The 27,481-nt window shown below is 38.3% G+C and overlaps 1 protein-coding gene across 2 annotated transcripts; it reads left to right on the top strand.

The window, feature by feature from the left end:
• The first annotated feature begins 1,110 nt into the window (after positions 1-1,110).
• casp2 (caspase 2, apoptosis-related cysteine peptidase) lies at positions 1,111-26,973 on the top strand. 2 transcript variants are annotated; one of them, XM_061914939.1, is made up of 12 exons: positions 1,111-1,279; positions 4,158-4,311; positions 9,755-9,889; positions 9,966-10,037; positions 11,973-12,042; positions 14,706-14,797; positions 15,171-15,353; positions 15,442-15,570; positions 15,654-15,744; positions 17,716-17,904; positions 24,309-24,418; positions 24,486-26,973. In XM_061914939.1, exons 2-12 carry the CDS (start codon positions 4,162-4,164, stop codon positions 24,621-24,623), a joined length of 1,359 nt encoding a protein of 452 aa, XP_061770923.1. In that variant the 5' UTR covers positions 1,111-1,279; positions 4,158-4,161; the 3' UTR covers positions 24,624-26,973. The 2 variants fall into 2 exon arrangements, with proteins under 2 accessions (XP_061770923.1, XP_061770922.1); XM_061914938.1 differs by having other exon boundaries at positions 17,716-17,916.
• Positions 26,974-27,481: the final 508 nt, after the last annotated feature.

Raw genomic sequence — 27,481 nt, 5'->3', positions numbered from 1 at the left:
TAAGCGGAAGAAGATGGATAGAAGTTAAGTTAATTGCTAGTCAATCAGTTAAAAAATTACGATAAATTACACAATAATGCATTATGCAATGGTGTCAGAGAGGAGAAGGATAGCAAAACTCCTAGCCATTATGGACAACACCTCCCACCGACTACACTCGGACCTTGCGGAGAGAATGAGCACGTTCAGTGGAAGGCTCAGACTCCCTAAATGCAACACGGAACGACACAGGAGGTCCTTCATACCGACAGCTATCAGACTACACAATGCATATGTTCCTTGACTGCACTTAAATGTAGAATATATTTATACTATTCATATATTTTATATTTTATACATAATATATTTTATATATTATTTATTATTATTATTGTCTATTGTGAGCGAACTGTGGTGCTGAATTTCCCCCAGGGATCAATAAAGTAATTTATATTCTATTCTATTCTATTAAATGTAAAAATTATTCAATTTCCTCTAGTACTTTGAAATATGTATTTCTGATTATTGGCCTGACTCGTCTTGGGCCCAACATTCAAAATACATTTATGTATTTTACAATGTACTGCTTTTATATTTCCTGTATTTCATATTATTACTTTAAACTGTTTTATATTTAGATTTGTTATCCTGTAAAGCGTCTTTGAGTGCTCAGAAAAGTGCTATACCAAATAAAATGTATTATTATTATTTTAACCTATTTTTATGGTTTTGCCTCTTTGTGATGTTAAGTTCCAGTCATACAATATATGCCTTGAGCTCTTATTTTGAAGGTGAAAAGAACGGAAAAGCTGTCATGTTGGAGTGGAGCGGAGTTTTTGAAAACAAACGAAATAAAGTGGTCCTCGTGTAGAACTAGAGCCTCCGCGTTTGTTATTTTATAGTGTGATACAGTATAGGCGACTTACATAAACCCTCGATTACATTATTATTATTAACATTCAATGTCCCGCCATTACGCCTCGGTTTGTCCCTCTCGCCAATTTGCGTCCTCACGATTGGATGACTGGCCCTGACGCGGCAAAATAACCAACAAATGATTGGCTAGTTGATATGTCACTTTACATTCCCGAGATTTCATTGGTCGAAGTAGTAAACAATGACTTCCCTAGCTCCGCCTATCCTGCGGCAGCTCGCTCCCCGCGGAAGTTGTGCTCGAAGGGTCTACGGTGTGGGATGTCCGTGTGTGGAGTGCAAATAGTGTAAAAACACAACATTCTTTTGCTGCATTCCCCTCGGAGGACTGTAGTTCTGCTACATATTTAGGATAAAGGACTTCAAGGTAGGTTTGTAAAGAATAACAATAGGTTGGCTTTCTCACGAAGTTCGCTAGCTAGCTTGTGCTTCACCACAGTTAGCCCTCAACTGTAAGAGTGGAAACCTGATTAATGTTATTTTTTCTCTAATGTCTAACTGCATTTTTATTTTGGAGCGATTTAGTTGGCGTCCATATTTTGTCGGATTTTATTTTCAAATCCAATTGTTTATAGTTTTTGCAATTTTGACCATCGGTATTTACCATCGGAAATGCCGATTATCACTAAATAATGTTGTAAAGCAGGGGTCACCAACGCAGTGCCCGCGGGCACCAGGTGGCCCGTAAGGACCAGATGAGTAGCCCGCTGGCCTGTTCTAAAAATAACTCAAATAGCAGCACTTACCAGTGAGCTGCCTCTATCTTTAAAATGTTATTTATTTACTAGCAACCTGGTCTCGCTTTGCACGACATTTTTAATTCTAAGAGAGACAAAACTCAAATAGAATTTGAAAATCCCCAAAAATATTTTAAAGACTTGGTCTTCACTTGTTTGAATAAATTCATTTATTTTTTTTTTCTTTGCTTCTTATAACTTTCAGAAAGACAATTTTTTCAATGAAGAATATTTGTGAAATTTTTTCTTCAGACTTATTATGATTAAAATTCAAAAAAAATATTCTGGCAAATCTAGAAAATCTGTAGAATCAAATTTAAATCTTATTTCAAAGTCTTTTGAATTTATATAAAAAATTTTGTTCGTGAAAATCTAGAAAAAAAATGACTTGTCTTTGTTAGAAATATAGCTTTGTCCAATTTGTTATATATTCTAACAAAATGCAGATTGGATTTTAACCTATTTAAAACATGTCATCAAAATTCCCAAAATAAGGAAAAATTACTAATGATGTTTCATAAATTATTTTTTTTATTTTTTCAAGAAGATTCAAATTAGCTAGTTTTTCTCTTCTTTTTTTCGGTTGAATTTTAAAGAGTCGAAATTGAAGACAAACTATGTTTCAAAACTTAATTTTCATTTTTTTCGTGTTTTCTCCTCTTTTAAACCGTTCAATTAAGTGTTTTTTTCATCATTTATTCTCTACAAAAAACCTTTCGTAGAAGGAAAAAAGATGTACGATGGAATGACTGACAGAAATACCCTTTTTATTTTTTTTAATATTTTTCTGTTTCTATATACATTTATTGTGAGGAATCATTAAGATGATCAGTGTTTACACAAAGATAAATATAATTAATTATTAATAATAACATAGAGTTAAAGGTAAATTGAGCAGATTGGCTATTTCTGGCAATTTATTTAAGTGTGTATCAAACTGGTAGGCCTTCGCATTAATCAGTACCCAAGAAGTAGCTCTTGGTTTCAAAAAGGTTGGTGACCCCTGGTCTAAAGCATAGGTCACCAACCTTTTTGAAACCAAGAGCTACTTCTTGGGTACTGATTAATGCGAATGGCTACCTGTTTGATACACACTTAAATAAATAGCCAATTTGCTCAATTTACCTTTAATATATCCCATCCATCCATTTTCTACCGCTTATTCCCTTTCGGGGTCGCGGGGGGCGCTGGCGCCTATCTCAGCTTTATATATATATATATATATATATATATATATATATATATATATATATACATATATATATATATATATATATATACATATATATATATATATATATATATATATATATACATATATATATATATATATATATATACATATATATATATATATATATATGTATATGTATATGTATATATAAATATATATAGGGTATATGAAAAAAAAAGGGTATTTCTGTCTGTCATTCCGCCGTACATTTTTTTTCTTTTACGGAAGGTTTTTTGTAGAGAATAAATGATGGAAAAAACACTTAATTGGACGTTTTAAAAAAGGAGAAAACAGGAAACTAATGAAAATTAAATTTTGAAACATAGTTTATCTTTAATTTCAACTCTTTGAAATTTAACTGAAAAACAGAAGAGAAAAACTAGGTAATTCGAATCTTTGTGGAAAAAATTAAAAATAATTTATGGAATATCATTATTCATTTTTCCTGATTAAGATTATTTTTATAATTTTGACGACATGTTTTAAATAGGTTAAAATCCAATCTGCGTTTTGTTAGAATATATAACAAATTGGACCAAGCTATATTTCTAACAAAGACAAATCATTATTTCTTCTAGATTTTCCAGAACAAAAATTTTAGAAGAAATTCAAAAGACTTTGAAAACAGATTTACATTGGATTCTAAAGATTTTCTAGATTTGCTAGAATAATTTTTTTAAATTTTAATCATAATAAGTTTGAAGAAATATTTCACAAATATTCTTCGTCGAAAAAACAGAAGCTAAAATGAAGAATTAAATCAAAATTAATTTATTATTCTTTACAATACAAAAAAAAAATACTTGAACATTGATTTAAATTGTCAGGAAAGAAGAGGAAGGAATTTAAAAGGTAAAAAGGTATATGTGTTTAAAAATCCTAAAATCATTTTTAAGGTTGTATTTTTTTTCTAAAATTGTCTTTCTTAAAGTTATAAGAAGCAAAGTAAAAAATTTAAATTACTTTATTCAAACAAGTGAAGACCAAGTCTTTAAAATGGTTTCTTGGATTTTCAAATTTTATTTGAGTTTTGTCTCTCTTAGAATTAAAAATGTCGAGCATAGCGAGACCAGCTTGCTAGTAAATAAATACAATTTAAAAAATAGAGGCAGCTCACTGGTAAGTGCTGCTATTTGAGCTATTTTTAGAACAGGCCAGCAGGCTACTCATCTGGTCCTTACGGGCTACCTGGTGCCCGCGGGCACCGCGTTGGTGACCCCTGGTCTACATTGTCATATTCACAGCAGTTAAAACAAACTATGTGTTTGTTGCAGCAACATGCTCGGTTGTGGCATGGTGGAGAGGCACAGACAGCTTCTGCGGAAACGTTCTGCAATCCTTTGCAAGCAAATGGTGGTGGACGAACTGCTCCTTCAATGTCTGCAGGCAGACAAGATCCTGACTGAGAACATGGCCGAGGGCATCATGGTATGTTTATCTTGTCAATGGTGGTAAATATACCTTTTTCGTGGGCAGATAATTGTGTTTTGAAATGGTGATGTATGAGTTAGGAAGTATACCAACATTTGACTTGCAAGGTTCATTTTATTAGTATCCCATTCCATTAATATTAGGGGACGGCGTGGCGAAGTTGGTAGAGTGGCTGTACCAGCAATCTGAGGGTTACTGGTTCAATCCCCACCTTCTACCATCCTAGTCACGTCCGTTGTGTCCTTGGGCAAGATATTTCACCCTTGCTCCTGATGAGTCCTGGTGAGCGCCTTGCATGGCAGCATCCGCCATCAGTGTGTGAATGTGTGTGTGAATGGGCGAATGTGCAAATGCTGTCAAAGCGCTTTGGGCTCCTTAATAAGGCAAGGCAGCTTTATTTGTATAGCACTTTTCATACACAAGGCAGACTCAAAGTGCTTCACAGACAACAAAGTGAAATGAAATAAAATAAAAGCAAAATTAAAATGCAGACAATAAAAATATTAAAAATAAATATAAAGGGGTACTGTAGTTGAATTTCTGACTTTATACCATATTTTGTGTCTGTTTAAGTCCGTAAAAGAAAGTCTATCTAAAAGCCTATTTCTAAATCACGGGGATGTGTGGAGTGGTCGGCACATTTCTGCCGGGAATGTCCCTTCGTGGATGCGTAGACATGAATACAGCAAGGGGTAAGATAGAATAAATTTATTCTAAATAACAAAAAGGAGCTCTGAACAGAAACACTGGAGCTTAAGAAAAGGCAAACCAAAAACGCTAGTATGAGAACTAGGAAGTAAAAGTAAACAACTAAGCTGGCACGAAAGCACACAAAAAACTGAAAAAGACAATTCCTCAGCATGTGAGCTGTAATAAACAAATGGCTAGCGGGAATATACATATGAATTGCGTGAAAGCAAACGATCAAAACCAGACGTACAGTTGCGTGAGAGCAAACTATGAACCCAGAAAGAAATGAACAAAGAGCCTGGCTTAAATAGGAGGGTGATTAGACAAACAGGTGTGTGTGGACCGGGAGTAGCAGGTGGACTGATGAGAACCATGGTGACGGACTAAACAGGAAGTAAGTGGTTCAGAAAGAGAATGAAACAAAGATGGAAAAATAAACATGTGAAGATCCGAGTCACGGATCGCAACATGGGAAGCAAAATGTAAGGGAAAGTTGAATTTGGGGTCGCGCCAACCAGTCTAAGAGATGCGATGAATGCTTCTTATGACTAGGAGATCCACGATTGTGCTGGAGCCAGCAGTGGCAAAAACAACTCGACTTTGACACATGAGGACTCATATAAAAAAAGCGAGTGGACCAACAGAGGAGAGATGATTTGCATGTTTTTGGTTTAATTCTGCATCCTCTGGAGGACGATGTCTGTCTGCATATACAATTAAATCCAACCTGTACTTTTTGATATTGGGTAAATAAAACTTTGTACTAAAACCTCTTTGTTTGCAGTTAAGTTTCGGACCATTCCACCACAGTACAAAAGCGCTATACAAGTACAACCCATTTACTATTATTACTAGTGCTTTATTAACATGATGAAATGTCCCAAGACTTAATAAACAAAAGATTGTCATGCCGCCAAAACACACTTGACTACCTTACTTCTACTCCCATTATAGATTGGTTTTACTGTTTCCTCATAGAATTTTTTATTTGTACTTACTCTGTACGTTCATCTGTACTCAGTAGGGCTGCATTATTTTGAGAAAAAAACCTAAATGCGAATTTTGTCTCCAACATTGCTATTTCAATTCAATTCGCAATTTTTATATTGCATACATGGCAGCACAGTGGAAGAGGGGTTAGTGCGTCTGCCTCACAATACCAAGGTCCTGAGTAGTCCTGGGTTCAATCCCGGGCTCGGGATCTTTCTGTGTGGAGTTTGCATGTTCTCCCCGTGAATGCGTGGGTTCCCTCCGGGTACTCCGGCTTCCTCCCACTTCCAAAGACATGCACCTGGGGATAGGTTGATTGGCAACACTAAATTGGCCCTAGTGTGTGAATGTGAGTGTGAATGTTGTCTGTCTATCTGTGTTGGCCCTGCGATGAGGTGGCGACTTGTCCAGGGTGTACTCCGCCTTCCGCCCGATTGTAGCTGAGATAGGCACCAGCGCCCCCTGTGACTCCAAAGGGAATAAGCGGTTGAAAATGGATGAATGGATATTGCATATGGTTCTCGCCCGGAAAAGGGTGGAGGGCCATCTCTGTGTTGGGGAGGAGACCTTGACCTATGTGGAGGAGTTCAAGTACTTTGGAGTCTTGTTCAAAAGTTGTTGTTGTTTATTGAATGGATCCCCATTGGCTGACGCCAAGGCGACCGTTAGTCTCCCTCGGGTCCTTATAGGAGCATACAAAATGAAAATACAGAGAATACATACATTACCAAACATTTTACAAAATAGAAATACAACATAAGATAAAAAATCTAGTTAAACCCAGTATTAAAAATTAATTCTGATGTCATGTGGGAAATAGGTGTATCTTCAAAGCTGTATTGAATGACAATTTACTTTGTGAGAGATTAATGTGAGATGGCAACCGATTCCAGAATGATAAACATCTTTACATGACTGTATGTTTGAGGAGATTGGTCCTGGGAGCAGGAAGTGCCAAATAGCCATTGCTGGCATTCCTAGTGTCATGAATGTGTGTTAGTTGATTTTAAAAAATGTTTGCAAAAGTAATTTGGTGTTTGATCTAACATGATAGTTCTAAAGAACATAAGGAGACTACAATGCATTTTTTGTTCAACAGATAACCAGGACAGGCGTGAATGCATATATGAAATATTAGTGCACAAGAGAGCATTTAAGTACCAGTCTAGCCGCTCTGTTCTGAACAAGTGGCAGTTTGTTCAGGTCAGACTTAGTCGTAGCGGACCAATTATGAGACAGTAATGAAGATGACTGAAAACCAAGGACTTTATGACTTGACCCATTGTTGAGGATGTCAAGTAGGTGGATGGCTAAACCTCTTCCCATTTTCATTAAAGAACCATCAATATGATCAGACCATGACAGTTGCCTGTCTAATAGCACACCAAGCAGTTTTGATTTTTAACCTGCTCAATAGATATATCTGACATTGAAAGATGAAGCTGAGGGTCATCAGCAAGCATATGCCTGGATCCATAAATACTGCTTTTTGTTTTGTCAATATTCACAACAAGTGAGGGAAGAGTGGATCGTGAGATCGACAGGCGGATCGGTGCAGCGTCTTCAGTAATGCGGATGCTGTATCGATCCTTTGTGGTGAAGATGGAGCTGAGCCGTTAGGCAAGGCTCTTAATTTACCGGTTGATTTACGTTCCCATCCTCACCTATGTTAATGAGCTTTGAGTTATGACCGAAACGACAAGCTCATGGGTACAAGCAGCTGAATTGAGTTTCCTGGACCTCTCCCTTAGAGATAGGGTGAGAAGCTCTGCCATCCGGTAGGAGCTCAAAGTAAAGCCGCTGCTCCTTCACATCGAGAGGAGCCAGATGAATTGGTTCAGGCATCTGGTCAGGATGCTACCCGGACCCCTCCCTGGGGAAGTGTTTAGGGGACGTCCGACCGGTAGGAGGCCACGGGGAAGACCCAGGACACGTTGGGAAGACCGTTAATATTCTGGACTAATGTTACTGCTATCGGTATTGTTTTTATTCAGTTGACCGTCATCATTATGACACACTGTCACATTTCAGTTCAAGTGCCGCTACTATACACAGGTAGATGATAATCAGCTTGAAATAATTACCAATAAGGCAGCATCACCACACAAGTTTGTAACACAACAAGATTTCCTCCCTGTCCCCAACGTTTTTCATGTTAGTAAGAGTTAGTGTCATTTTGAGGTGAATGTCACTTAACATAAGATAACCATTACGGTGGGCTTCGTCAACCCGATTGTTTTCTAACCGATCTAGTAATCCACAAGTCAATAATAATCCTCTCAAAAATGTGAACATTTTAAATAATCACTGGCTCTTTTTATGTTATATAATACACATATACTAGGGTGGCTATCCACACAGGCGTCCGGTCTGTCACTCAAATAGGTCCGTGTGTAACATAAACATGAATAAGAATTACTATTGTTACAAAATGCACACCCACCTAACATGCTAATTGATTGTATTGAGCTATATTATATATTTGATATGAGATGTCATGTTAAAGGTCTGTGAAGCAACATGAATACCCAGATGCATAAACTTTATTAGTTGATGCTTTGGCATTTTTTACCAAGATTATCCATCCATCCATTTTCTACCGCTTGTCCCTGTTGGGGTCGCGGGGGTTAGCGGAGCCTATCTCAGCATAAATAACATTTATAAGTAAGAAAATATAACATTTATCCTTTAAATGATCACCTGGTTTGAGGTGTTTATACCTTTTCCTTTTTTGTAGAACACAACAGGTCCTCCCTCCTAAAAAGTAATTACTGTAGTCTTTATTATGAGCACCTTTACCTGAACTTGAATGGTTTTGGTAAAGCAACTGTGCTTTCACTTGACTTCTGCTTTTAGGCCAGAATTTATTGCCGGGGGGTTGTCCTACAGAAAGGAAAGGAGTACTAAATATTGTACTCTTGTAAAAGTACCATTAAACCTTCTGAAATTGTACTCCAGTATACAGTATATGAACAATTGAACATACTTTACAAGTACATGTACAGGTAAACAAATCTAAGTAAGTAAAAGTTTTTTAAAAAGTAAGTAATTTATCCTGTACATGGTGTTAAAGTAACTATTCAAGGAGGGATCTCCTGTGTACTGCAAACAAAAATTCCAACCTGTGTGTTTTTTAAAGAAGCAAAGCCTTTTATCAATTAAAGTGCAAAACGAAGATAACTCGTCTTCATGCATAATTTACTGTTTGGTGGTTGTCCTGCAAATGTGGAGAGAGTACATAAAAGATGTACAAGATAAAGCACAGTCCGAAAAAAAAGTACTGAAAAGTAACCAATTTATTATGCACAGTACATAAAATAAAAGTGACTTTCAAAACGTGGATGAGGGGATGTCCTGTATATTAAAAAAAAAAAAGAGTTAAAGGCTGTACAACACTCAAACCAGGTAATACTCAAGTAAATGTACTGGTAAAAAATGTACGCATGTTAAAATATAAATGATCATGTGCGTTTTTATCATTTTTATTTATATTTTTTTTATTGTGTTAAAAAAATGTAGTACAACATTAAAGGCGTAGTTTAAGTTGAAAAACAACCCTTAAAAACACAAAACCTTAATCAGTTACAGTAACTAAAATAAATGTTATTTATAGCTTTTCCACCTCTGCCTTCAAAGAACAAACTACATACAAAAAGGAGGATGTTTTCTTTGGCACAAACCCCAATAAAACTGACGAAAACATAATCGTTTTAGTTGTTCCTTTAATCCTGTCATGTGTCTGATGGACGTATCTTCTTAGGCAGAGACAACATCTCAGAAGCGAAGCTGGCGTTTGCTCATTCTCCTTCCCAAGCGAGGCCCTCAAGCCTTCGAAAGCTTCTGCGCAGCTCTGAAAGACACCGAGCAGGAACACCTGTGTGAGCTCCTCACACAGGTCAGTGAATGTCTGTTAAAACAATACGCCATACCTATTTATGCACACATCATTTTAACCTGTTCTACGGTCACAGGGTTTTCTTCCTGAGGAGTCAAAGGAACAAGCAGAACGACAGCTCGTGCAAACTTCAGAGCGGAGGAGAGAGGTGAGCTACCTAAGCCTTACTGACGCTCATTTATTAAATTATTAAGTAGCTATGTTTTTGATAGATACCAGCACCATACTTGAACCATTATATTAGGTACACCCCGCTGTGTGTGATGCAAATTATAATCACAACAATAGACATACCGTTAAATTACGTAAACGCTAATTAAGTCAATAATCGCTGGTCGTGTACCTACAAAAGACAACTGTTAATTCGCAAAGGGCCCAAAAGACATTTCCATTAACAGCTGTGGCTGCAGACAACCATATTACTCTCTACAAGAAAGCAGGATGTGCATTTTAAACTACGTATATTGTCTGCTTCCAGCAGCTTTACCTACCTCTGCATGTGCTTTAAAATATCAGCTGCGCTACTAAGCAGTTGTTGTAGACCTTTTTTAAACTTGTCATACTGTCGTTTACAATATATTCATCAGTAGGGATGGGAATTAATAATATTTTTACGAGTCCATTCCATTTTCGATTCTGCCTAACACTTCAGTTCTTTATCGACTGTCTTATTCATTCTCATTTGGAAAAAGAGTAGCAGACATGTTGATTAGCATTAAATCTGTTTTGATACAGGGGTGTCAAACTCATTTTCATCGCGAGCCACATCAGTTACAGCTGCCTTCATATGGCCTCTTGTAACTGCAAAACATCAATATATAATCTGGTAATATTACGCAATTAGTCCTTTATTTGATTATCATTATTTACATACAAACTGCTCTGGAATCCGAAGTCAAGATGACTAGCAGTCATTAAAATTCTGCTCGGAATGTCTTGTTGCAATAAATAATATTGCGTTAAGAAGAACTGTGGTTGCATAAAGTACAATATGTTTCTATCAAAATTTAAATGCATTTAACAAGATGAAGTGCTCTATTGAGTTACATTATTTCCATGCTTTTGCAGGCCACATACAATGTTGTGGTGGGCCAGATATGGTCCCTGAGCCTTGAGTTTGACACCTGTTGTCTCAAAGAAATGTAATTTTACAAACACAACAGTGAGGTGTTAAGAGTTCTACATCCTCGATAAAGAAATGCTTTGAAAAGAGCTATAATGTAATAATAAAATAGATATTCTACTGTAGAAATAAACAAAACAGAACATAAATTACTATGTGGTAATTACACAAAAATGTCCCGTGACATGTTTAGCATTTTTCTACAATAAATTAAAATGATGCTTTTTTAAAGCGTAATTGAGCTGAACACTCAAAAGGACGTAAAACTATGTCAGCCAATGACACATACAAGCATCAAGTCAAAGAAACTGTGCGTTGTAAATTTCTGCAAAAAACAACTATAAAAATGATTATTATTTTGCAGAAAAAAGGGAATATAATAATGATACACAACCTTTCCGACTAATTACAGTGTGGAGAACACTTCTTAGATAGGGAAGAGGTGTACAGCTCCTGAGCCAGTCAGATGCTGTTTTATCATATGATGCATAAGAATCATTAGTTTCATGTTTACAGTTAAATTACAATGACGCAGTGGATTGAAAACGGGCCATTCATTTTTATGTTATCAAATTCAGTGTGTGCTAATGTGTCTAATTGTTTTTCCTTATTTTGATGAAATATCCATTTTGCAAGTATAGCGAGTTTCCCTATTGTCATCATTTCTCGTGAATAACTCTTTAAGTGTTCGTGCTGCGATCGGCGCCGTACACGGTGATGTCATATGCGCACACAAGCATCAAAATCTTTCTTTTACACTAATTCTTGCAGCCCAAAATTATTATAGAAGTAAAAAAGAGAACACCTTAAAATTTATACTAATCCCTCTCCGATAGTGTTAGTAAGAACCAGACTTTTATTGTGTTTGATACTCGTCTGTAAAGCTGCAGGTGTTCTTAATGAAATGCAGATAGTTTGTTACCTTTTCTCCATTAACTCTGAACAAAATATTCATTGCAGAGGTATAGCGACTCCTCTCTTCCACTTCCCATCCAGGATGAAACCGCAGCCAAGCGAGCAAGAATGCATGGTGAGATATAAACTCGTCATTGTCAGTGTGTTTTCATGAAGACATTATAATAACAATAAATACACCCGGAATACATAGAGTATTTTCTCAGGAGAAGCAAGTGTTGTTTTTGTAATTGTTTCACTGAATGGAGTGCAGGTGCCGCGCCTCCTGAGTGACTCATTCACTAAGTGTAATTGTAAAGTTCCTCATCTTACAACCTGCTCTTACAGTATATTCACACCCGTGGATAAATTATGTACACCTGCTCAATCTAGTCAGGTGCCACGCCTCCTGAGTGACTCATTCACTAAGTGTAATTATAAAGTTCGTCATCTTACTACCTGCTATTACAGTATATTCCCACCCGTGGATAAATTAGGTACACCTGCTCAATCTAGTCAGATCCAATCCATATGATGACTTGCCGACAGTTCAAATCAAAATTAAAACACTGTTATCAATATAGTATTGTGTAGGTTTTAACTGGAGATGTGCTGATCGATTCGCTACAATCAGCATCAAAAAGTTTAACATTGTATTAATTTTTAGTCGCAGATAATTGTGTATCTCCATTTAAAGTCTTGAGCCACTCCCCTAAGTTAATATTAATCACCTCCATTACGGCAAATAAACTGCAATTCTTAGTATTTTAAGTACCATTATTACTGGAGAACAAGGCTAAACATGTTAGACACCGAGTGCACGCCAGGAGCAGGCGTGCTAATAGTTAAGCTAATTGCTAACTTACCTTTAAACATCAAGAAATAAGTGCTTAGTAAACTTAAAGAAGAGTAGAAGGAACCACATTTAAGCAGAGGTTAAGCCTCCATTAACATGAAATTACAAGAGAAGAATAATAAGAGTCTAGAGCAGGGGTAGGGAACCTATGGCTCTAGAGCCAGATGTGGCTCTTTTGATGACTGCATCTGGCTCTCACATAAATCTTAGCTGACATTGATTAAAACGATAAATCATGAATAATTCTGCTGGTAATCATAGTTTTAAAAATAATGTTCAAATTATAAAACATTCTCATGCATTTTAAACCAACCAACCATTTTCTATCGCACCTGTTCAAGATGTCACATTATTGGAAATAAGTATTATATTTATTATTGGTTAGCTTTAGAATAACAATGTTATTAAAAAGAATAAGAGACTTATTATACTTTAAAAATGTTAGTCTTAAAAATGCACGCATTTAGTTGTATTCAGTGTTACAAAATATTATATGGCTCTCACGGAAATACTTTTTGAAATATTTGGCTTTCATGGCTCTCTCAGCCAAAAAGGTTCCCGAACCCTGGTCTCTCAGCCAAAAAGGTTCCCGAACCCTGGTCTAGAGGGAGGATTATATAACAGAAACTGTTGGTAGGTCAGAATTGTCACAGCCGAAGTACATGATCTGTAAGAGGAAGGTGGATTGATCCATAAATGGATGGTCTCGACACCAAGTTTCATGTATCGTATTTTTCAGACTAAGTTGTAGTTTTTTTTCATAGTTTGGCCGGGGGTGCGGCTTATACTCAGGAGCGACTTGTGTGTGAAATTATTAACACATTACCGTAAAATATCAAATAGTATTATTTAGCTCATTCACGTAAGAGACTAGACGTATAAGATTTCATGAGATTTAGCAATTAGGAGTGACAGATTGTTTGGCAAACGTATAGCATGTTGTATATGTTATACACTCTAACCACTATACTCAGTGGCCTAGTGATTAGAGTGTCCGCCCTGAGATCGGTAGGTTGTGAGTTCAAATCCCGGCCGAGTCATACCAAAGACTATAAAAATGGGACCCATTACCTCCCTGCTTGGCACTCAGCATTAAGGGTTGGAATTGGGGGTTAAATCACCATAAATGATTCCCGGGCGCGGCACCACTGCTGCCCACTGCTCCCCTCACCTCCCTGGGGGTGATCAAGGGTGATGGGTCAAATGCAGAATATAATTTTGCCACATCTAGTGTGTGTGTGACAATCATTGGTACTTTAACTATATGTTATAGTTATTTCAATGACTCTTATAACATGTTACGTTAACATACCAGGCACCTTCTCTGTTGGATATTTATGCCTCATATAACATCCATTTATTCAGCCTGTTGTTCACTATTCTTTATTTATTTTAAATTGCCTTTCAAATGTCTATTTTTGGTGTTAGGTTTTATCAAATAAATTTCCCCCAAATATGCGACTTACACTCCAGTGCGACGTATGTATGTTTTATTCCTTTTTTATTATGCATTTTCGGCTGGTGCGACTTTTACTCTAAAAAATACGGTAATTGATTCTACAGCGATTAAATAGATTTTTTATTCTACATTTTTTGTTGTTTGTGTTTAAAAATTCAGGGAATAAGTCCCTGGACGCAGGAGAACTAAATTTCAACTTTTGCTTTAGTTTAGTTATGTACTACTGACTTTGTTTTGCTCAAACAATTGCATATAATGATAGAGAATATTGAACTGGTTTAAGTGTTGTAGTGATATTGTTAAAATGCCAATAATCCTCACCACAAATACATTTTAAAATTTACAATTAATACATGTGATCGTAATCGGCCAAGCTCACTCATGGATGATCGTAAAGGTAGCGTAAATCCCTGATCGGAACACCCCCACTTTTAACACTAGGTTAGGATGTAACACTAAGTGTGTGCAAATGTGTGTTTTTCAGAGTCCATGGAGTTCAGTCTGGAGTCGGACAGCCCCCTCACCACCCCCGTGCTCCCTTGCACACAAGATTTCTACCTCTCTCACCGCGAAACGGTAACATAATTCATAGAAATAAAGACTTAATTAGGGGGTACAGGTCGTCAATTCGCAAAGAGATAATAATAATAATGGAAACAAATTTAATGAAAATTGTAATATAATGTAAATATGATGAAAAAAATTATAGTTTATATTATAAATATGTTTAGAAATGTTGAAAAAGTTACCACAGTTTATATGCTGTGTGTAAAATCTGACAATTTTATAAATTTACTGTATGTTTTATAGTGCACTGCTTTTTCTCTTAAAAGCTAAATTATTTCACCAAAACACATCAGATTTGTGAAGTTAAATTGTGTATTTTAAGTATTTTCACTCTAAAATGATGCAAAATTCATTCATACCTCTTTTCTTACTTGTGCTCCAGTCATATAGGATGACCTCCTCGCCACGTGGCTTAGCCTTGGTGATCAGCAATGTGACATTTAACCCGTGCACCGCACCTGACCTCGACACCAGGAAGGGAGGCGAGGTGGACGACGAGGTCCTCAGGAAGGTCTTCACAGAGCTGGACTACATGGTCACGGTCCACAGAGACCTGACGGCTGAGGTGACGCCTCCTCACTGCTTGATGCATGACGCTATCGCATCAAAACAAACTGCAGCCCCAAATAAACTTGTCTGTACATTATGTCCAGGACATGAAAACCTGCATCGAGACATTCCGCAGGCGCCCAGACCACCGCACAATGGACAGCTGCGTGTTGTGTCTACTTTCCCACGGTGTAGAAGGAGCTGTGTATGGCACAGACGGTCAGCTCTTGCAGGTGCGCTTGTAGCATCTGTCATCTTGTTCACTGCTTTTAGAAAACAAGTATTTTATTGACATTTATCTTTTGTTGTTATTTAGTTGGAGTGGGTGTTTGAGGCTTTCGACAATGCACGATGCCCGCTACTGCAGAATAAACCCAAGATGTTTTTTGTTCAAGCATGCAGAGGAGGTAAACAGCTCAACTGTGAGACAAAGTGACACATTTAAACGCTGCAGATATCTACACTAATCCCCTTGCTTTTCGTTGTTAATTAGTTCCGCAAAGTAGGAATCATTAATTACAAATCAAATATTTTGTTTAAGTAATACATTTTTATCAATATGGGAGCCCTCTAGAAATGCAATTACATCCTTTAGTCACCTTTAAACTCCTTTAATCCAATATAGTAATGCTACCGAGTCGATCTTTGGCCACAATACTGAATGTCATGCTCTGATTGATTTGGCCGTTACTACTGTAGTATTGATATTTTGTAGTTCATTCAGCCATTTTTATGTGTGAAAATGCATGATTAAGGGCAAAGATGTTGTAGTATATGTTTAAAAAAAATCAGCGGTGTGGTGAAGCCGCACTATTTAAAAAGCAATCTGGCGAGGGACAACTGTATTATACCATACTTGCCATACTTTCGGGAGGGGGGTGTGGTCGGGGGGTTGGGCGAGGGGCGTGGTTAGGAGGGGAGGAGTATATTTACAGCTATCCATCCATCCATTTTTTCTACCTCTTATTACCTTTGGAGTCGCGGGGGGCGCTGGTGCCTATCTCAGCTGCACTCGGGCGGAAGGCGGGGTACATCCTAGACAATTCGCCACCTCCTTGCAGTATGTGTAGAAATCTTTATTTATAATTGAATCACTTGTTTATTTTTCAACAAGTTTTTAGTTATTTTTATAACTTTTTTCCCAAATAGTTCAAGAAAGACCACTACAAATGAGGAATATTGTGCACTGTTATACAATTTAATAAATCAGAAACTGATGACATAGTGCTGTATTTTACTTCTTTATCTTTTTTTTTTTCAACCAAAAATGCTTTGCTCTGAATAGGGGGTACTTGAATTGTCACATATGCATGCACAGTAGATGGCAGTATTGTCCTGTTTAAGACTGTCACAACATTGCTGTTTACGGCAGACGAACTGCTTTACGATAGACGAAAACGTGATTGCTGTTGTTGTGTGTTGTTGCCGCGTTGGGAGGACGTTAATGAGACTGCCTAACCATAAAGCCAAATAAGAAACCAAGAACTCGCCTCCGATCATTCTACAGTTATAACGTCATTGGGCAGGCACACTGTTTATATTGTGGGAAAGCGGACGTGAAAACAGGCTGTCGACACGTCACTCTGGTCCGCATGGAGCTGGAGGGGGCGTGGCCTCCAGCTCCGCCTGAATTTTGGGAGATTATCGGGAGAAAATTTGTCCCGGGAGGTTTTCGGGAGAGGCGCTGAATTTCGGGAGTCTCCCGGAAAATCCAGGAGGGTTGGCAAGTATGTATTATACTGTATATAGGCTTGTTGTCTAGCTATCTTAGCCACAGCGCTAAAACATTATTGTAACATTCTAAGCAACAGCATGCTAGTTTAGCCTATTCGCCTATGAAAAAAATGATCAGTTTCAGCTCACATGTCTGTAGCTTGGTGTTGTTTTAAGATGTGCAGTAAAGCCTGCTGTTTAAAAAAATGCTTTGAAGCTCCTTTTACAATTTGAGCGTCTCTTCCAACAAAAATTAAGCAAACGAGTTCTCAATGTATTACTCGTAAACATGATGTAAAAACACTTTTGGACCATCATTCAAAAGTCAATTTTGCCTAATTAACAAACACATAAATGAAAAAATGACAATGCCGATGAAAACATAGCCTCCCTGGCAGATCGTTGGTTGGAGTGGCTAATTAGTCTCCCAAGATGAAAGAAAGCCATGATGCCAACCGTAAATCCCCAGACCCCTCGGGTGTGACCCCAATTACTACCGCTTGCTCCTTTTGCTCCAGCTAACCCAACACCACAGGGGTGTTGCCCAAATGCCATTAGGTGTGGTCGTCTTCTACCTCAGCAGAGAGCTCTCCTAGTTGGGGCTCACGAGAAAAAGAAAAGCGAGCTGCTGATTGCTACTTAACTCTCACATTGTTGTCTCACAGATGACCTGGACTCTGGAGTTGAGCAAATAGATGGGCCAGGAAGGACCAGCTCACCCAGCTGTGAACAGCGGGATGCTGGGAGAGAAGGGACAGAGGACGCTGGTTCCAGACAGGGAGGAGAGTTAGGGCTGCCAAGGATTAAACTCCCCCAGCGGTCCGACATGATTTGCGGCTTTGCCACTCTCAAAGGTCAGAGAATTTGTAAGTTTGTCCTTGTTTTACTATTCTTTTATGGACTATGGCTGTCAATTAAGCACTTACCTGCCCCAGGCGATCTTCATAGAAAATGACAGCATCACAGAGTGTGGCTGGCATGTGCTTTTTTATCAACTTACCATCTATCCACCCACTCATTTTCAATTCAGTGAGGGCTCTGCTTGTATTCCCAATTGTACAACTTCAAAGTTTGGGTTAAAAATAAGCCAACCTTGTTAGTTTTTTTTGTGTGACTTTTTTGTGACGGGACAAGGGTATACAACAATATTAAATAATACACAATATCCTAAATAGTTTAGTACAATGTTAACATAAACCACATTTTCAAACATAAAACTGAATTATTTACATGTTGTACATTAATTATGCTAAAACCAATCCAGTGTATGGGAATATATGCTGAACTATCTAAACATCCAAATTTTGGCTTTTGTTTTATGTGGGACAAAGCCCATTGGTTGATTAGTGCGATTACAAAAAATCGGCGCTATCAAATGATTAATTTATTTCATCAGATTAATCCACTTTTAAATTTGGATTATTCAAGAATAATCACAGTTGCTATAAAAGATTTGCTGAAATTATTGTACCTTTGGCACAGGCATACGCCACCAGTTTGTTGTCGATGTACTACTATCAATCTTGCTAGTTGCTGCCTCAGAAACATGTTTTTCTTTTAGATGCAATTTTAAACCTGGAATAATATAATTTATATTGCTTTTATTTAAAGTCCTGTGGTGCTGGTAGAAGGGTTGTCAGGTTCAATCCACAGTCCCTCTGTGACCGTGTCAAAGTATCCTTGAGCATGTTTCGGAACCCCCAGTTGCTCCTGATGCTGGGTACCATGAATTGATTAACGTGGACCCTGAATTAAAAAAGTTGAAAAAATTATTCGGGTGTTACCATTTAGTGGTCAATTGTACGGAATATATATTGTACTGTGCAATCTACTAATAAAAGTTTCAATCAATCAATCAAAGTTAAATGTAGTAATGTTTATTTCAATTGTTAGTTTTTTCCTTTATTACTACCGCTTGCGTTATTTATTTCACCCCATATTTGTTCTCACTACCGCACCTTAAATTGGAGTCTTTAATTTTTTTATATGCAAATATAATGACAATAAAGTCCATTCTATTCTATTCTAATGGCGTCAAAGTGCTCAGAGTAATACTTTGAAGGTAGAAAAGCGCTGTCCAAGTAAAATCCATTTACTTTTAATCCATTTACCATTTTTAAAAGTGAAATTTGCCACCAGTTAGCGTTTCCTTACTTATCTTTGCACATAGCGTCCCACTCCACCTTTTAGGTAACTATCCACGGTTAAATGGGAACATTATCACAATTTCAAAAGGGTTAAAAACAATAAAAATCACTTCCCAGTGGCTTGTTGTATTTTTTGAAGTTTTTTTCAAAACTTTACCAGTCTCGGAATATCCCTAAATAAAGCTTTAAAGTGCCTTATTTTCGCTCTCTGCGAAGACACTGGCCGTTTCCCTGTGACGTCATACAGTGCTGCCAATGTAAACAAACAATGGGAATACCACAGCAAGATATAGTGGCATTAGCTCGGATTCAAACTCGGATTTCAGCGATTTAAGCAATTTAACAGATTACGCATTTATTGAAACGGATGGTTGGAGTACGAAAGTATTGAAGAAGAAACTGAAGCTATTGAGCGAATAGCTATTGACGCTATTCATAGCCATAGCATGGCCGAGTAGCTGCGTTAGCATCGACAGTAAAATGTGCGGACCAAACGATCAGGACTTTCGCATCTTTTGACACTGGAGCAACTTAAATCCGTCGATTGGTAAGTGTTTTTTTCGCATTAAATGTGGGTGGAAGGAAACGTAATATAGTTGCAAATGCATCTGCAGGTTATCCATACATCTCTGTGCCATGTCTGCTTTAGCACCGCCGGTAAATAGCATGTTAGCATTGATTAGCGTAGCATGTTAGCATCGATTAGCTGGCAGTCAACATCAACAAAACTCACCTTTGTGATTTCGTTGACTATCGTTGCAAATGCATCTGCAGGTTATCCATACATCTCTGTGCCATGTCTGTCTTAGCATCGCTGGTAAAATGTGGAGACACTGTGGTACATTCAATGGGGGTCTGGCGGCTGACACTTTGGCATCTTCGGGCCAGTGGTGCAACTTGAATCCCTCCCTGTTAGTGTTGTTACACCCTCTGACAACACAGCGACGAGGCATGATGTCTCCAAGGTTCCAAAAAATAGTCAAAAAAACGGAAAATAACAGAGCTGATACCCGGTGTTTGTAATGTGTTGAAAATGAAAATGGCGGGTGTGTTACCTCGGCGACGTCACATTCTGATGTCATTGCCTCCAGCGCGATAAACAGAAAGGCGTTTAATTCGCCAAAATTCACCCATTTAGAGTTCGGAAATCGGTTACAAAAATAGATGGTCTTTTTTCTGCACCATCAAGGTATATATTGACGCTTACATAGGTCTGGTGATAATGTTCCCCTTTAAGATAAAGGAGCATGGCTGCTCAAAGTCAATCTCGTATTTGATATGTGTTTATACATGATTACCGTATTTTCCGCGCTATAAGCCGCCCCGTGTTATAAGCCGCACCTTCAATGAATGGCATATTTAAAAACTTTGTAAACCTATAAGCCGCACCGGGTCATAAGCCGCGCCCACGCTGCGCTAAAGGGAATGTCAAAAAAACAGTCCGATAGGTCAGTCAAACTTTAATAATACAAGCCAGTGTGCGAATGTGCAATCACAACAATAGTAACACTCAAAATATTGCAGAGCAATAGCAACATCAATAACTCAACTTTGCTCGAACGTTAATGTCACAGCACACAAAATAAACATTTAAAGCTCACCTTCAGAAGTTATTCCTCATCCATAAATCCCTCGAATTTTTCTTCTTCGGTGTCTGAATTAAAAAATTGGGCGAATACAACATCCAAAATGGCGGGCTCCGTCTTGTCGAAGTCATCAGAGTCAGTGTCGCTGTTGCTGTCCGGCAGTTCCATGAATCCTGCCTTCCTGGCCGGATCTTTTTTCAGCTATCTTGTTTTTACAATATGCGTGGAAAGTAGCCAGCTTTTCTTGAAAGTCTTTTGGCAGTTGCTGTGAAATAGTAGTCCGTGTGCGGATGGAGAGATTGCGTCTTTTCATGAACCGGAAACACCAAGAAGCACCACCTTTTAAAATCATCCAAGTGAAGTTCGCTTGCTGGCGCTGTTGCCTTCATTGGAATAGTGATGGTACTGACACTTCTGCTTGCTGCTCGAGTTTGTCCTCCAACTGTTGCCATCTTGCTTTGTTCCCTCAAACTCTGTGTTGTCTTCTTTACTTGGCGCAGGTCATCTTGTTGCTTCCTCCACCTAAGCACCATTGATTCATTTATGTTCAATTCTCTCGCTGCTGCTCTATTTCCGTGTTCTTCTGCGTGACTTATTTCCTTGAGTTTGAATTCGGATTAGCCGCGCGCTTCTTCTTCTACGGGGGCGGGTGCTTACCTTGGCGGTTGCGTACCGTAGAAGAAGAAGCGCTTCCTCTTTCCAGGTGGGCGGGTGCTTACCGTAGAAGAAGAAGCACTTCCTCTTTCCAGGTGGGCGGGCGCTTACCTTGGCGGTTGCTTACCGTAGAAGAAGAAGCGCTTCCTCTTCTACGGGGAAAAAAGATGGCGGCTGTTTACCGTAGTTGCGAAACCTAAACTCTATGAAAATAAATATTTATATTAATACATATATAAGGCGCACCGGGTTATAAGCCGCACTGTCATCTTTTGAGAACATTTTTGGTTTTTAAGTGCGGCTTATAGCGCGGAAAATACGGTAATATGATATTTTCTTTGATTAACATTGTGTTAAACGGAACGTATTATGCAAAACCAACTTATATCTGTCAGTAGACCCCATTTGAAAACGCTAAAGACTACAACATGGCTGATGGGAGAAGACCCAGTCGAAGTGGAGGCATTTAAATAAAAACACCCACAAATTTAACAGTTTTACTAATAATTTAACAGTTTTACTAATAATCTCAATAATTAAATTATATATATATATATATTTTTTTTTATCAATACTGTGGGCCAGTACAACAAGCTGTGGTGTGACATTGACACCCCTGCCAAAAGCTTTGGTACTAGGGATCGGCGTTATGACCTAAAATCTATATCGTGATATATAGTCTAGCCTCCTGCGATAACGATATGCTGTAAATCACAATGTATTTTTCAACATATTAAGTATAATAAAAAAAAAATTGTAACCCTTTGTTTTCTAAAAAGGGTTAGAAAGGCCCTTAATCTAACTGCTGACATATGCAGTAATATATTGTCATTTCTGGTTGTATTATTTTCTCAAAACTATTATTAATCTACTTGATAATTTACTGTTCGTAGCTGGTTGTTTTCTGTTATTTTCTATCTGTACTTATGTTTAAATGCAATAAGCACTTTTTCCTCTGTTTTTGGACACTTTACATTAGTTTTAAGTGACACTAGAAATGTGGGTATCAATAAAATACCAAGTAGTTCCAGTGACAGTATAGGTAATACCAAAGTAAAGTTAAAGTACCAATGATTGTCACACACACTCTTGGTGTGGCGAAATTATTCCCTGCATTTGACCCATCACCCTTGATCACCCCCTGGGAGGTGAGGGGAGCAGTGGGCAGCAGCAGTGCCGCGCCCGGGAATCATTTTTGGTGATTTAACCCCCAATTCCAACCCTTGATGCTGAGTGCCAAGCAGGGAGGTAATGAGTCCCATTGTTATAGTCTTTGGTATGACTCAGCCGGGGTTTGAACTCACAACCTACCGATTTCAGGGCGGACACTCTAACCCAGGGGTAGGGAACCTATGACTCTAGAGCAAGTTGTGGCTCTTTTGATGACTGCATTTGGCTCTCAGATAAATCTTAGCTGACATTGCTTAACACAATAAGTAATTAATAATTCCACTAGTAATCACAGTGTCAAAAATAACGTTCAAATCATTAAAAATTCTCATGCATTTTAATCCAACCATTCGTTTTCTATCGCACCTGTTCAAGATGTCCCATTAATGGTAAGAAGTATTATTATTATTGGTTAACTTTGGAATAACAATGTTATTAAAAGAAAGGAGACTTATTGTACTCTAAAAATGTTGGTCTTACTTAAAAAAGCATGCTGTTAGTTGTATTCAGTGATAAAAAAATATTATATGGCTCTCACGGAAATACATTTTGAAATATCTGGCTTACATGGCTCTCTCAGCCAAAAAGGTTCCCGACCCCAGCTCTAACCACTAGGCCACTGATACTTCAAATTTCCAAGATCATTGAATAGAGATGCAGCGATATCAAAATGTCACTCTATGATATTGTCACGGTATTAAGGCCACGGTACATGTAATTGCGGTATTGTCCCCCCCCCAAAAAAGACTTGATAAAAATGCCATAGTGTCTAAAATGAAGTAGCAGGAATGTTTAGGATAAACACACTTAATGTAATTCAACACAAACAAAATGCTCAAATGTTCCGACCATATTTTTTACTTTACATACCAGTATTTTAAAGTGCAAAAAACATGTGCCAGTCAAGCATTTTTAACTATTGCTTATCCTCCAGGATGATACTTTTAAGAAAGTTAGTTCATTGTCGTCATGAAGGCGAGGATTGCTGACTTATAAGTGCCATTGCACTGTGGAGGGACATTAGCCGCTAACGAGGATGCTACATTGCATTAAAGACGCGTTTGTTTGCATGTTGCGAAAAAATATTGCGGAATACATCTGCAATGTGTCATCAACATGCATTATCATCATACTGTATGACAATAGTTTTATTATGAGATGTGAGATCTGAGCAGAGGATGTTGTTGTGGCTTGTGTAGCCCTTTGAGACACTCGTGATTTAGGGCTATGTGAATAAACTTTTATTGATTGATTGATTATTAGTCGACACATTTGTATCATTATTGTCTATATAGCGCAACCCTAATTGGAACTTGTATTTATGAGTTGAGGAGTAAACATTGCTTTCTTTTTCCACTTGTGCGACCAAAATGACCCTGGAACTGATCTGTTGTGTTTTTTGTGGTAAATTGTTCCTAAATTAAAAAAAAAAAAATCCATCTGAGTTGGACCAGAGTCTACACAGATTGCGTTAGAGATTCCACTTTACTTGCTCATCTTACTCGTGTTGACGCCAATCGGTAAGTGAGGCCGCTCGTCATTTATCCCATCTCATCTCTGCTGTGATTCTTTCCAGCATTGTTTTTCTAACCACAAACAATGTTGCAGGAGGTTTATAAGCAGACATGTGGTGTTTTTGTGTCTCCCCCCCCCCCATTGTGTTCTTGTACTGAGCTGTTTTTGTTTGCTTTTCTCCAAAAGGCACGGCGGCCATGCGCAACACCAAACGAGGATCCTGGTACATACAAGAGCTTAACACCGCGCTGCGCCGCCGTGCTGCAGACACACACCTGGCAGACATCCTGGTGCAGGTGTGCATACATTCCGTCATTTTGCATGCACTGTGCGACATTGACAGAAATACCCTCCTCGCTGTAGGTCAACGGGCGGATCAAAGAGCGTGAGGGTTATGCCCCCGGCACATCCCACCACCGCTGCAAAGAGATGTCCGAGTTCACCAGCTCGTTCTGCAAAGACCTCTACTTCTTCCCCAAACACCAGTCCCACTTTTCCTAATGCACTTACACACTCAACACACACACACACCATTCCTGCCAGTGTGTGCACACATTCCCTCATTCAAGCATATGACTGCCACACACACACACACACACACACGCACACATTCCAGCATTACAAGGCACTCTCACTGTCATCCAGACTTGTATTCATTCACATTTTCCATGTAAATACTGCCTCAGCAAAACTGCACTCGGAGATGTTGCAGGAGAAAAAGGAAGCTTATGCTAATCGACATGTTCGACTTCTTGGCGTCCAATTCCGCCACTGTTAATCCTCTCGCATTGGCAGAATTTTAAAATATGGTTTGTACACATATGTAATTTTTTTGCGATTGTGATTTTATAGGAATGTGAGATTATTTTTTAGTTTCGCCCTTATTTTAATGTTAACGTTGTCATGTAATTGCAGTGACTAACAGCAGGGGGCAGCATTGAGCAATAAGGTTAGTGCAGTTTTTTTTTAATGTCTCCACACCAAGAATTATCTTTAGCATTCCGGAATGTTTTCTACTCTCACAATGATGTATCATTTATTTTGTAAAAATCCCTCTGGTATGGTCTAACATTTAGGAAAATGTGTTGTAAATATTGTTTTATTGTAAATGTTATTGTCAGGGGAATGTGTGGTGCTACTCCGGGGTGTTTTGCCTGAACTTTGACCTTTATGCTCACGCTGACACTTAATCACGCTTCCCCTTGAGGGGGTGCTTTGCATTTAGCGCCGCCTGCATACTGTGTTTTTTTTTAATTTTGTGTCATTTCACTGTATTATACAATGGTGAATTTACAAGTCTTCCTTGCAAAAGAAATATGCAGTTTGTTAGTGCACTTTGTTGCCCAGTATTGATAAATGACTGTGGTGATTTTCACAGTGTATTGATCCACTTAGCCCCCCCCCCCCCCCAAGTCTTACATACAGACAGGGGTATCTCTCAATGCCATGTGTCCCAGAAAAAATTCCCCGAACAGGCAACATGTGTTTGGTTACAGTGTTGTGGAGGAAGATAATGTGCGTTGGAAGCAGTATTGATCCGTGACCGGAGAGGCTTTTAAGGGGCACAGTTTACCCCTCTGGAGTATTTGTTTTAATAATAAGACCAGAATGGTGCACAGTGAGAGCTTGTGAAGGTGCTGCCAAACTTGTGCATAGAGAAAGGGGGCGGGGGGTTATTTCTGTCATCACCGATGACTGCCGAATCTCCTTTACAATAAACAAGCCAATCTGTATCGACAAGAAAAGTGTTTTGTTCTTTTCCCCACAGCCGTGTATGTGCCCTTAAAGCTGCCGGCTGCACAATCGTGTGCGTTCTTCCGCTCTACTTGAGCCGCTTGGTTGCTGTGTTTGTGTGTGTTGTTGCCCGCGTTACTGTGTGTCAAGCTCGCCGTGCTCAGGTGTAGTGTGACCGGCCACCAGCTATTCCGCTGCGCTCAGGTCTCTCCGTGCTCCGGGACGTGTGTCATTCCCACCGTGCGGTGATAATATTCATAGTGTATCAGATGGAGGCCCAGGCCAGCTGTCCGCAGTCATTCCCTGTTGATACACGCACACACGCCTGCATGTGATACAGGTCTCATAGGCGTGTGGGCGCAGTTATCAAAAAGCCTTGGAGCTTTTTCAAAAATGTATGGAAATGGGGTTTAAAGTATGTTTTTTGTTGTAATATGGTTTCTGTATGAAGACAAACACGACACAAAGCTTCCTAATTGTTAAAAAGCCCACTGGTTTGTGTTAATGCTTCACTGATGAGAGTATTTGGTGAGTGCCGTTTTGTCCGACTAATTTCAGCGGTGTGGACTGTGACTCAACAGTTTGTTTACATGTATAACTTTCTCCGACGTTGCCACAGAAAGACATGTTTTATGCCACTCTTTCTTTGTCTCATTTTGTCCACCAAATGTTTTATGCTGTGCGTGAATGCACAAAGGTGAGCTTTGTTTTTATTGTTTTGTGTTGAGTGCTAATCAGGTATATTTGGTCACTGCATGACTGCAAGCTAATCAATGCTAATATGCTATTTAGGATTGATGTATCTACATATTGCATCATTATGTCTCATTTGTAGCTATACTTGAGCCAATTTAATTTACTTATGTGTATTTAGTTTATTTACATGTTTCATGACACATTATCCGTATGTAATATTGGCTGCATTTATAATAGTCGTTTGTGCGCCATGTTGTTCCAGACCACAGCAAAGGTTACCGCTTTGACACACACATATATATACACCTTTTGTTTGACATTCTAAGACAGTTATTTCCAGGAGTTATCTCACCCTCTGAGAAGTTTTACTAATGTTTTCCAAAGTTGAAAAAATGTGTAGAATAAATATTACATTTCAACATTTCTGTCAACGAAGATTTGCGTCAGCCTGCGACACATGATCATTTTCATAGTAGGCTAATATAGCTAATTAGCCACTTAAATCATGTGTTGCCATCTTTAGAAGACTTATATAAGTCATTTAATTTTTTGCGGCCCCAGACCGATTCTTTTTTTGTATTTGTGGTCCAATATGGCTCTTACAACATTTTGGGTTGCCGACCCCTGGTCTAACCCTGGAAAACACAGGCGATGAGTGAAGACACAAGCAATCTTCATAGCGTCCTAAGTTTCCTCTCTTTACTACACATTGTATATTTCCTATAATTCACAATAAAAAATAATAATTATTCTCTAAATTCAATATTACATGGTTTTTACTTTTGTATAGTCCAGGCATGGGCAATTATTTTGATTTTGGGGACCAAATTTAGAGAAAAAAGTGTGTCTGGGGGCCGGTGTATATATAAAATATATATATGTAGGTGTGGGAAAAATCACAAGACTACTTCGTCTCTACAGAACTGTTT

This window comes from Nerophis ophidion, linkage group LG11 (genome assembly GCF_033978795.1).
Source record: "Nerophis ophidion isolate RoL-2023_Sa linkage group LG11, RoL_Noph_v1.0, whole genome shotgun sequence".
Classification (NCBI taxonomy): Eukaryota; Metazoa; Chordata; class Actinopteri; order Syngnathiformes; family Syngnathidae; genus Nerophis; species Nerophis ophidion.
This window is presented reverse-complemented; position numbering and strand designations above follow the sequence as displayed.

Coding starts and splice junctions, on each gene's coding strand:
- casp2 (XM_061914938.1), top strand. CDS start 4,162: ATGCTCGGTTGTGGCATGGTGGAGAGGCACAGACAGCTTCTGCGGAAA. Junction 10,038..11,972: donor CTTCAGAGCGGAGGAGAGAG/GTGAGCTACCTA, acceptor TATTCATTGCAG/AGGTATAGCGACTCCTCTCT. Junction 12,043..14,705: donor CAAGCGAGCAAGAATGCATG/GTGAGATATAAA, acceptor TGTGTTTTTCAG/AGTCCATGGAGTTCAGTCTG.